At 48.0% G+C, this 11537-nt stretch overlaps 1 protein-coding gene across 1 annotated transcript; it reads left to right on the forward strand.

Moving 5' to 3' along the window:
• The first annotated feature begins 6220 nt into the window (after positions 1 to 6220).
• On the forward strand, positions 6221 to 8454 carry SPINK2 (serine peptidase inhibitor Kazal type 2). Its single transcript, XM_074865096.1, has 4 exons — positions 6221 to 6320; positions 6659 to 6696; positions 7421 to 7530; positions 8252 to 8454. Exons 1-4 carry the CDS (start codon positions 6272 to 6274, stop codon positions 8295 to 8297), a joined length of 243 nt encoding a protein of 80 aa, XP_074721197.1. The 5' UTR covers positions 6221 to 6271; the 3' UTR covers positions 8298 to 8454.
• Positions 8455 to 11537: the final 3083 nt, after the last annotated feature.

The raw sequence follows: 11537 nt of genomic DNA on the forward strand, positions 1-11537 counted from the left end.
CCATTCTATGACTCTATAATGGCATTTAACATTCTCTGTCTAAAAGCTTTTCTCGATGTTGAATCCATTCCACATTCAACCAAATTATTTTTGCTGCAGTTTGTTGATATCCACCTTAATCACTGGCTATTTCTTTTAAGACCTACTCATTACTGACTGTCTATAAAAACTATTCCTGTTTTGCTTAGCCAGGTTTGGGGAGACAGAGAACAAACTTTCTCATCCTGGAATAAGCTGGGGCCACCCACACCATGACCTTGTGCTAGAGGTTGCCACTTCAGTCCAATGTGGCTGGGGTACTTGGGGATTTTTAGCAGTAGATCTTTGCTCACCTAGCTGATTTGCACAGATTTAAGAGAGGAAACACTCCCACAGGCAGACCCAAGCAGTTGAGCATCTCCAGCAAGCAGGGCAGTCATGAGTGGCTGAGGATAAACTATACAGGTGGAGCCATAAAAGGACCTTCCTGTCACCAACACTAGGTTGGTCACAGACAATGGCCAGTCTTTGCAATAGTACATCTCAGAAGCACCTGGCTAGCACTCACTCAAGCAGCAGCATGACCAAGGAGAGCCAGAAGGGTTTCAACTCCAAAGGTTTTTGCTCAACAGCTTGGTTTTTTTGTTTCTTCCAAGACACAGCCAGACTACAGGCCAGCCCTGCTGGAAGCAGTGGTAAACACTCAGTCACTCCTTCCTCTACAGCCACTTTCTTCTTAGGTGAATCTGAGGCTCTGAATTATGCCCTTTGTTCTCCAGGCCATAGACTCTCACATGTAACACTTCTTTACTCCAAGAGAAGAACACAGGCACGCACTTGTGGTGTGAAACCTGCCCTTAGTCAATTTTGCTGCTCTTAACATCTTTCAGTGACAAAATCTCTATGTCTTGGGTCACAACTTTGCTAGTACCTAACCACTGGGCAGTAGAATAATATGAAGTTTATATAAACTCACTAAAGGAACCTCTTCCTTTCAGGGAGTCATATACATTTACTTAGAAAAGTGACTGAAGTTCAAATAAATTCTAGCTTCCAAGCACAGAGGGTTATTCCACTAAGCATAAAGCAGAAACAGACCTTCTCTGTAGGGATGTAACTTCTAATTATGTGTTGCTTCATGCAGCCTATATGCTAGGATCATTATTATCATCCACGTTTATTAATGAGATACCTGATGTTAACAAGAAGATAACTTCTAGGAGATATGCAAATAATTCTGCAATTTTCTTTTCCAGTGACTCAGCATTCATATCAGAAATGTGTTAACAGGATACAAAGGCTATTAAGAAGCCCTCTGCATAATTATCCTCTTCCTCGCCTCCGGTTCTTAATTTATGGAAGAAAATGGGTATTTTCTAATAGATACTCCACCTTGCCAGAAGAAAAGTTGTGTAAGTTATCTTTTCTTCTGTTTAAAATCTAATTTCTTTAATTTTCCCTTCTTTAAAGACCTGTCTAAAATTTTATTCAAATAAGGAAAAGTTAAATACTCTCAGTGGAAAGAAATTTAAAGAAGTGAAACGAAATGCTTTCAGCACTGAGGAGGCTGAACTGGCACCAAGTTAAAAAATGAGTGTCACGCTGAGAATTAATAAAGCACTTGCAGATTACTTTTCCATATTTTCTCTGCAACATTAAGGGAAAGCATCCAGGACAGAACACATGGCTGTGACTGAGTTCCTGTTACTGTCACAGAGAGACAATAGAAGCAGTGTTAAACCACAACGGTCCCATTCCCCCATTTATTCTGGGATCAAGTGCAACAAATTGATAAGCACATAATTAACTCATTAGAAAATACATTAGTGTGGAGAATGTTTTCCTGGGGGGCAGCTATTCTCTTAGGTGACGTGATGACAGTACACATCCATCTTGTGCTTGCTGTGCTGGAGTTGTTCAGGAGAAAGCTGGTCTGGGCTGTCAACAGCTGGGGCATTGAGCTCTTACTTGGTTTGTTGTGTTTGGGTTTTGTCCTGTGCAAACACAGCTCTGTCCAAGAGCTCTGCACTTAACTGTTTAGTGACATGAACTTAAGAAATAAACAACTTAAGACTCCTGCCCTTGGTTTTGCTTTCTTCACTTTCCCCTTGGTTTTGTTATCTTCACCTTCAGCTGGCACCTTTTCCTTTGAAAAATCACACCTTCAAGAAGCAAGGAAACCCACCGCAGGCTAACTCACCGGTATTTAACCCCTGATGCTCCTTCTCCCAAGGAAATCTCTCTGGGACATAAAGGAACCCAATGATGGCAAAGCCAGCAAGCACCCCACTAATAACAAGGTAACAGAAAGATGCCCTCTTCTCAAATAGCTTAGCAGGCAAAGCTGGGGCAAAAACTTGGGCAAAGCTAGGGAAGGAGATCAAGCAGAGAGAAATACCCCTCTACATGCTTCACCAGCCACAAAACCTTCTGATGAGGCAGCTTGCTTAAAATATCCAAGCCAGTGGCTTTTGCATGAAACATCCCTTGTAATAGGTACTAATATCAAAGGTGTGCTCTGAATGGACATCTAACACTGCAATCAATTTGCAGAAGTTACCCCTGGAGGAAGAAGAACATATTCAGCAGATAATAAAACACAGCAGAGAGGGACCAGTCCTGGAGATTCCTGGAATGTGTGGGAGACAACTTCCTGACGCAGCTGGTGAGAGAACCAACCAGAGAATGTGCCCTGCTGGATCTCCTCTTTGTGAGCAGAGAAGGACTGGTGGATGATGTGGCGGTTGGAGGACAACTAGGGCACAGCGATCATGAAATAATAGAGTTCTCTATTCTTAGAGAGGCCAGGAGAGGGCTAAGCAGAACTGACATCCTGGACTTCCAAAGGGCTGACTTTGTCTTGTTTGGGCACCTGCTTGACAGGATCCCTTGGGAGACGGTCCTGAAGGGTATAGGGGTCCAGGAAGGCTGGACACTCTTTAAGAAGAAAGTGTTAATGGCTCAGGAGCAGGCGGTCCCCAGGTGCTGTAAGAGAAGCTGGTGACAGAGAAGACCACCCTGGCTAAACAGGGAGCTTTGGCTGCAACTCAGGGAGAAAAGGAGAGTTTACAGCCTTTGGAAGAAGGGGCTAGCCACTCACAGTGATTACAAAGAGGCTGTGAGGCTATGCAGGGTGGAAATCAGGAGGTCTAAAGCCCAGCTAGAAATTAATCTGGCTTCAGCAATCGAGGACAAGAAATGTTTCTATAAGTATGTCAGTAGCAAAAGAAAGACCAGGGAGAGCCTCCATCCCCTGCTAGACACAGGAGGAAACATGGTAACAAGTGATGAGGAGAAGACTGAGGTCCTTAATGCCTTCTTTGCCTCAGTCTTTAATAACAAGACTAGTTGTACTGAGGGAATCCAGCCTCCTCAGCCAGAAGACAGAGACTGGGAGAACAACCCCCCCACAATCCAGGAGGAGATAGTCAGTGACCTACTGCATCACACAGACACACACAAGTCTATGGGACCGGATGGGATACACCCAAGGGTGCTGAAGGAGCTGGCTGGGGTGCTCGCCAAGCCGCTTTCCATCATTTACCAGCAGTCCTGGCTGAGCGGGGAGGTCCCGACAGATTGGAAATTGGCCAATGTGACACCCATCTATAAGAAGGGTTGGAAGGATGATCTGGGAAATTACAGGCCTGTCAGCTTGACTTCGGTGACCGGGAAGCTGATGGAGCAGCTCATCCAGAGTACCATCACACAACACATGCGGGACACCCAGATGATCAGGCCCAGTCAGCATGGGTTTATGAAAGGCAGGTCCTGCTTGACAAACCTGATCTCCTTCTACCACAGGGCCACCTGCTTATTGGATGAGGGAAAGGCTGTGGATGTTGTCTACCTTGACTTTAGTAAGGCCTTTGACACCATTTCCCACAGCGTTCTCCTGGCAAAACTGGCTGCTCACAGGTTGGAGGGGCACACGCTTTGCTGGGTAAAAAAGTGGCTGGATGGCCGGGCCCAAAGAGTTGTGGCGAACGGAGTTAAATCCAGTTGGCGGCTGGTCACGAGTGGTGTCCCCCAGGGCTCGGTTTTGGGGCCACTCCTGTTTAACATCTTTATTGATGATCTAGATGAAGGGATCGAGTGCGCCCTCAGTAAGTTTGCAGATGACACCAAGTTGGGGGGGGAGTGTTGATCTGCTCGAGGGTAGGGAGTCTCTGCAGAGAGATCTGGACAGGCCGGAGCGATGGGCTAAGGCCAACTGTAGGAGTTTCAATAAGGCCAAATGCCGGGTGCTGCACTTGGGCCACAACAACCCCCAGCAGCGCTACAGGCTTGGGGAGGAGTGGCTGGAGAGCTGTCAGTCAGAGAGGGACCTGGGGGTGTTGATTGACAGCTGGCTGAACATGAGCCAGCAGTGTGCCCAGGTGGCCAAGAAGGCCAATGGTATCCTGGCTTGCATCAGAAATAGCGTGGCCAGCAGGGACAGGGAAGGGATCTTACCCCTGGACTCGGCGCTGGTGAGGCCGCACCTCGATGACTGTTCAGTTTTGGGCCCCTCACTACAAAAAGGACCTTGAATTACTCGAGCGTGTCCAGAGAAGGGCAACGAAGCTGGTGAAGGGTCTGGAGCACATGTCGTACGAGGAGCGGCTGAGGGAACTGGGGTTGTTTAGTCTGGAGAAGAGGAGGCTGAGGGGAGACCTCATCGCCCTCTACAACTACCTGAAAGGAGGTTGCAGAGAGCTGGGGATGAGTCTCTTTAACCAAGTAACAAGAGATAGGACAAGAGGTAATGGACTCAAGTTGTGCCAGGGAAGGTTTAGACTGGATATTAGGAAGCATTTCTTTACAGAACGGGTTGTTAGGTGTTGGAATGGGCTGCCCAGGGAGGTGGTGGAGTCCCCATCCCTGGAGGTGTTTAAGAGTCGGGTCGACATAGCGCTGAGGGATCTGGTGTAGTTGGGATCTGTCAGTGTTAGGTTAATGGTTGGACTGGATGATCTTCAAGGTCCTTTCCAACCTAGACGATTCTGTGATTCTGTGAAAATAACCTCCCTATGATACCATGTCAGAAGAACACAGGAGAAGAAAAGTCATGCTTGGAAGGACTTGGAGGCTTACACAAAGACAAGAGGGATGTGTGTGATGCCTGCATATGTACCTATATGGGACATACCAAAACACTTGACAGGTCTAAACCCCAGCACATATACACAAGCATAGGCCATTTTAAAAGAAGCCCATACCCTAGATTTTAGCAAACTGCATAAAAACAATTCCAGAGCCAGACTCTGTGTAAAGGCTCTGGCTCCGCAAAGCTAACCACTCTTATCAGCGACTAGCAGATGAGATTCTCTTTAGAGAGCAGTGCTGCCAAGACACCCAGTTGTGCTGGCAGGACAGTGTGCCAGACCTTTCCAGGCCCCACTGGCCTGGATTCCCACGACTTCGGATGCAGGTAGGTTGGCTTTATTGCTGGGACTGTATTAATTTTCTCTTTCTCTTGCCAGGAACACACTCATAGCTCAGCACAAGCAATCTCATCTCAGTTTATGACGAGACAGGGGCAATGACCTTAACACCCACATGGCACTGCACATTTATTTCCAACTTCCCCCTGTTGCCCAAGCCACTCTGCAATCCAATCACAATGCTGACAAGGCGAAGTCAAGCAGGGAAGCCCAGGAAATGCTGAAATTATAGCTGGGCACCCACCACTAATGCTGCTGCCCCCCTGCAGAGCCCCAACGTTAAAGCTTTTCATCCTGTGAGTGTGGTCCTAGTAAGGTGTCTGCACTGCTCTGTGCATGGAAGAAGCAGAGTATGGTTAGTTGCTGACCACTGGATATTTTGGGGGTTCCCCGTGGAAATAGCAGGGATAAGCGACCCCACGGGGACCTACTGGTAGGGTAGGCACAGGCTTGCTGGCCAAGGACAGCATTCGGGCACCTGAACCCCACATTCCCCCAGCACCCCGAGGGAGGGTCCCTATCCCTTCTCCACCCCCGGAGGTGCCTCTGGAGGTGCCTGCCCCCCTCCCCACGCCCACAGGCGAGACGACAGCACATCCCACCCCGCCTCTCCCCACGCCCCCAGCCCCACGGCTGCATCCGCTCTCCGCGGCGGGTCCTTACTCCATGGTTCTCCGGTATGTCCCGGGGCCATCCCCCTCCTGTGAGTGCCCCACGACTCCTCAACCCCCACGTCCCACCCTCCCCGTGGCATCCAAGCGCCGCCCAGCCCCTCCCAGCGCCGGCGCTCCGCCCGCGCCGCCCCTCGCGCTCCCCCGCGGCCGTTGCGCCCCAACGGCCCGACTCGCCCCCGTCCGTTCGCCGACATGGCCGTGCCGGTGCCGGTTCTGGTGCTGCTGCCCGCCCTCCTCGCTGGTACAGAGCACGGCGCCGGGCCAGTGGCGGTCCAGGGGGGCGAGCCAGTCCCGGGGAAGCGGGAACCGGGCCCGTCCCGTGCCCCGGCCGGACCCGTCCCAGGGAAGGGGAAACCTGAACCGGTATCGGGCACCGGCCGGCTTTAGGGGGCGGCGGAAGAATCTAAGCCGGTAGCGGGCATTGACCATCCGGGGGCAGGGGGGAGAACCGACACAGGACGGTGCCGGGCACCGGCTGGTCGGGGACGGGACTGGTAACGGACACCGGCTGGTCCCGCGGGAGGTCGGGGGGGGATCCGGGCGGGACCAGGCGCCGCTAACGCCCGTTGCTCTCCACAGGGCTCCTCTCGTGTCCCGGCGCTGTTGCCAGCATCCCGGTGAGTGCCGCCAGCCCCGTCGTCCCCGGGAGGGAGGATTCCACCCGCCCTCCGTGTCGCCAGCCGGGCCGCCCCTTCCCCAGGGCCCCGGGCCTGACGCGCGGTGGGGGAGTGCGCCTGGCCCTGGCTCCGGAGTCCCGGGGCTGAGCAGGGGTACCGGAGGGCTGGCCCGGCTCCTCGAGGGGCAGGCGGGTAACGGCGGGTGAAACCTCCGGAGGAGCCAGGTCACCCCGCCGGTAGCCCCGCTCAGCCCCGGGAGATGCCCCAGGCGGTCTCTCCCCACGGTTCAGGGACCCCGGGAGCCTGGCAGCCGCCTGCGCAGGGCAGCGGCACACATGCCCTGGTGATCGCCATCTCTTACCACCTCAATCCGTGATTGCCCTTCACAGGGAGTCGACATCCGTGTGTCCCGCTGACGTTAAGACGTCGGAAGGAGCTGCGTTTCATAGCACGCGTGTGTCCTGACAGCACAGCTTACGCCGTGCCAGGCTGTAGAAGCCAACCCTCAGGCGATAAATTCCCCTAAAAGCATGAAAGATAATGTGGCACTTGATAACTGCTGTGCCAGCTCCTGCTGAGTGCTCCTTTCTGTGCCGGAGCGTGCCAGTATTCCTCAGAAGCGCCCAGATCAGAAGCTGCTGATCTGAAAGGGCTCAAGAGACTTGTTTCAAATGGTGTGTCTTACACTTCTTATGTTCTTACACTTCTTACACATCTTCCCTAGCCCGCCTGCTCCGAGTATGGTGTGCCTGGATGTCCAAGGGACTACAATCCAGTTTGTGGGACTGATGGAGAGACCTACTCAAACGAGTGTGTGCTCTGCCTTTCAAACAGGTAGTCACTTAATTGACATCCTAACCTTCCCTTCCCTATATGCAAGCAAAATATTCACTCTCACATCCCAATTGACTGATAGATTATTGGCTTTGGATCGTTCACACTCTGTTAAACTGCAGCTTTAGCAGTGTCTTCTCAACCATCAATCCCTTGCAACAGCTTTTACCATGACACCTGTGAACGGCTTGGATTGGATTCAGTTAGCTGGGAGTAGTGAATGTTCACTTTTGTAATTCTTAAGAAGGAGCATCTCAGAGAGGGGTTGCCTGTCACGTTCACACAATGCCACATTACCATTAAATGTAATACCAGACTCTTCCACACTCTCCATCACAAAACATGAAATATCCCACCTAAAATACAGATTTTACTACAGAATGTTTACATTCAAGATCCAATCTCCTATACTTCCTCTCACAGAGAAGAGTAAGGATGCCAGATGTTAGGAGAAAATACTATTTTGCCATTCAGATTCTTTAAAAATCAATAAAAAGACTTCCTAATACTTGAGAGAGGGTATTTTATTCTTTAATAATTTAATCCTTTTTTAAAATAAAACCATACAAACTCAGTACTTAATGAGCACTGTTACTCCCCATTATGCATCGCTGCATTTAACTGAACACATAGAAACACATGGGACAGTCCACTTTATAAAATGTCTGTTAAATTCCAAGTGTAGTGCTTCTCTTCTAAAATATTTTTCTTCTCCTTGCAGTGAAAATAAAAAGGATGTCCAAATTTTCAAGATGGGAAGATGCTGATATGGCAGATGGTTACTTTTCAAGAAAAGAAGGACACAGACATTCCAAATGGAAACAATGCCTTAAATACACCTTCTATGTAGCCTGTCTTAAAAAATAAATTTGCTTGTTCAAACAAAGTATTGTTACTGTATTAAAACCAATGTTTATAAGCATAGCCGTGAATGTTCTTATGACCTGAACCCCAATATATTTTCTCATGCAAGACAGACCATAGGGTAAGAAGGAGATGTCCTGACTGTATACCAGTAGGTCCGTTGTTCAGAGAAGGAAATGAACAGGTACCCCGTGCCATTCCCACAGCATCGCCTGGGAGCAAGGAGACCCCAGCACCTCTGCTGCAGGCAGTGCTGGCAGCAGCAGCTGCTCCTTGTTTCTGGGAGGATCTGAGCCCACAGGTGCCAACGACCCCTGGGGAGCCACCGGAGGCGTTTCCTGTGGCAGCTACCAAACTGGTGACAGCAGCCTGACATGTACCAAGCCTCTGCCCCAGCCTCCCTACCTGCAGGTCCTACTGCTGGCGGAGGGCAGTGACTTGGGCACCCTCCACTCCTGATGCAATTAAGGGATGTTTTGGAGTGCTAGAGGTGTGGGCAGGGGACACATGCTGCTCCCCAGCCCTCTGGGCTCTGCTCCCTGGGGTGCCGGTGTCACCGCCCTGGGCTGGCACCCAAGAGTCACTTCCTGTGGTAAACACCAAAGCAAAACCGGAAAATTCAAGACTCGTGTAAAAGGGTGCACTCAGGAGTGGGTCTGGTGGACCTTCCCACAAGGAGGGTGTGCAAGCACTCGGCTTCCAACCTTTCCTTGCACATGTGCACATGGGCACAGAGTCTTTCTTACATTTGTTTGCCTCTCTTCTGCTAAACACCTATGTTTTTTGCACATTGTTTGAAATTAATTGTATTTGTGTTGGCTTACAGTGTGTTGGTAAAACACAGATGGCTTCTACCTTTGATCCAAGCCAAGTGGCACCTGCTCTAGCCCTGGCCCCAGACAATGGCTTCGTCAGGCTTTGCTGGGCAGCAGCAGTGCAGGCAGAGATCTAGGGCACACTTCATGCCTGATGAACATTCACAGGTCAGTGACTTTGGTTTTGAAAAATGATCATGCTTTTGTCTTACGGTTCCTTTAAAGGGTGGAAACTATCCTTATCTTCAGCACATGTCTGCTTTCATTTTCTTCATACAAAGACTAATCTCTGATGGAGGGATGTCATGTGTGGCACAACTGGAGGACTGGAAGCTTAGGATAAAGAGGTCATGTGGAGACATGAATATGTGGTTAAGAAAGAAAGATGACCAGTGCCTCCCAACAAGGTATCAGTTGCAGATGGAAAGTCAATTTCTTTATGAGTGGCAAATCTATTTGAGAAAGTTCATGTGTGCTCCCAGCTGTTGTTTCCACATCCAGATCTGGAAATTTTCACTTTTCCAAATCATACCAAATGCCAAAGCAGTTGTGCACTATGCCATGAATTAACAAGTGGATGGAAATAAGCAACAAGTGGATGGAAACAATATAAAAAAATATCTATTCTGATAACTAATTGTGCTTACAAGGGAACTTCAACTCCAGTCTTGTTAGTTGTAGAAATGTTCCTTCAGTATTTGATGAAAGAGTGCATAGCATTGCATTTTTTTTTGCAAAACTCAGAAAAAATATCTGGTTTTGTAAACACCACTAAATAAAACAAATGCAAATAAAAACCAGCATGTAGGCTGATGATTATAATCCCACTAGAGCACTGGTCCCAGCATATGAATGCTTAAGATATAATCTTAGAGCTGACTTTAAATATTCCTATTTTTCTGCGTATTTGAAAAGTAATGAATTCAGCACTGCATGTAATTACTCACCAAATCTGTCCCAAAATCTGCACATTATTTTCTGTACATTAAAAAGTTCTGGCAATTCTCACAGGTAAATGTTGACAGCAAGATCTGTGAAGAAGAAGTGTAGATTATGACACGGATCCTACTTCTTTCTAGTCTTACCCAAGATGAGATACCTCTCGTTCAGTAGAGATCTGCAGAGAAGGTGGGTGGAATGGTTCCTGTGCTTGGGAATGTCTAGAACACGTTAGAGCCTTGGAGGTGAATGTCACTTCACAGGAACTTCTGCACTACTATCTCTGAAGACTAAGGGAGAAGGATTACTATGTAGCAGCAGTTCCTTATTGTGGTCTGAAATAATCTTCGTGGGCATTTGATGCATTTTTAAGTAATGTTTCAACATTCATTATAGTGTATTTTACTATGAAGCTATATTCTTGCTTTATGTAGTGCCATCTTTTCAAGGTGCTTTGCAATGCTGAAAACTAAAATGTAGAAAAATAAATTACTCTCAGTGTTGTAAACTGGATCCTTCCAGAGCTGAATGTAAAACATTACTTGTATGCTTTCCCAAACTAAAAAAAAAAAAAAAACCAAAAAGCAAAAAACCAAAACCCAAACCAGTAATATACTCCAGTTTGGTGTTTATGAACCTTTACAGATCAAAAAGTTGATGTCTCAGAATTTCAGTGTGGTGGACTTAATCTCTGGTTTACATCCGAATTTTGTGATGCATGTGGGACAATGCTAGAAAGGCTTAATCATATCATATCTTAATCCTCACTCAAAAAAAAAACTTTCTCAAACTCAAAAAAAATGCCCAGTAATATACTCCAGTTGTATGTTTATGAAGCTTTATACCTCAAGAAGATGGTGAATTTCAGTATGATGGGCTTAATTTTTATTTTAAGTTAAAATTGTACATTACCTTTAGGACAATGCTGGTCTTATTCATATGAAGAGTAGGATTCACGCTTCTAGACTAGGACTCCAATGTCCTGTGAAGCCTTAGGACAAGGCTTACTTGTATGAAGAGTCCTCACTCTTCTGATTTAAACCAATTGCCTTCAGTGCTACTGTTAGAGGTCCATTTTACATGAGTGAGATAGGAAGTTGTCTAGATGACTGAGTGCTAGAACAGCAAAATTAAATGGCAGAGAGGGAAAGACAGCCTGTGGGTCTGCATCAGTGGCTACAGTGGGCTGGCATTGATGACTTCCACATGCTCTGACTGCCCAAAATTTGGACAACAATCTAGTTGTTCCCAAAATTGTCACCTAGCTGCCTGTTTGGCTACAGGAATGGTTTCACTGCTGGCAACTCTAGCCTCTGCTGCTCAGGGAAGTCTCCCAGCAAGGAGATTTTTGAAGCCAGACTATGCTCCTGTCCTTCCTATTTCTGGAGT

The sequence above is a fragment of the Strix uralensis genome, chromosome 4 (genome assembly GCF_047716275.1).
Source record: "Strix uralensis isolate ZFMK-TIS-50842 chromosome 4, bStrUra1, whole genome shotgun sequence".
Lineage (NCBI taxonomy): Eukaryota > Metazoa > Chordata > Aves > Strigiformes > Strigidae > Strix > Strix uralensis.

Bases quoted from the DNA above. Each gene is read 5' to 3' on its own strand.
- SPINK2 (XM_074865096.1), top strand. From the start codon at position 6,272: ATGGCCGTGCCGGTGCCGGTTCTGGTGCTGCTGCCCGCCCTCCTCGCT. The intron at 6,321-6,658 runs GTACAGAGCACG...TGCTCTCCACAG, and splicing joins GCTGCCCGCCCTCCTCGCTG to GGCTCCTCTCGTGTCCCGGC. The intron at 7,531-8,251 runs GTAGTCACTTAA...TTCTCCTTGCAG, and splicing joins GTGCTCTGCCTTTCAAACAG to TGAAAATAAAAAGGATGTCC.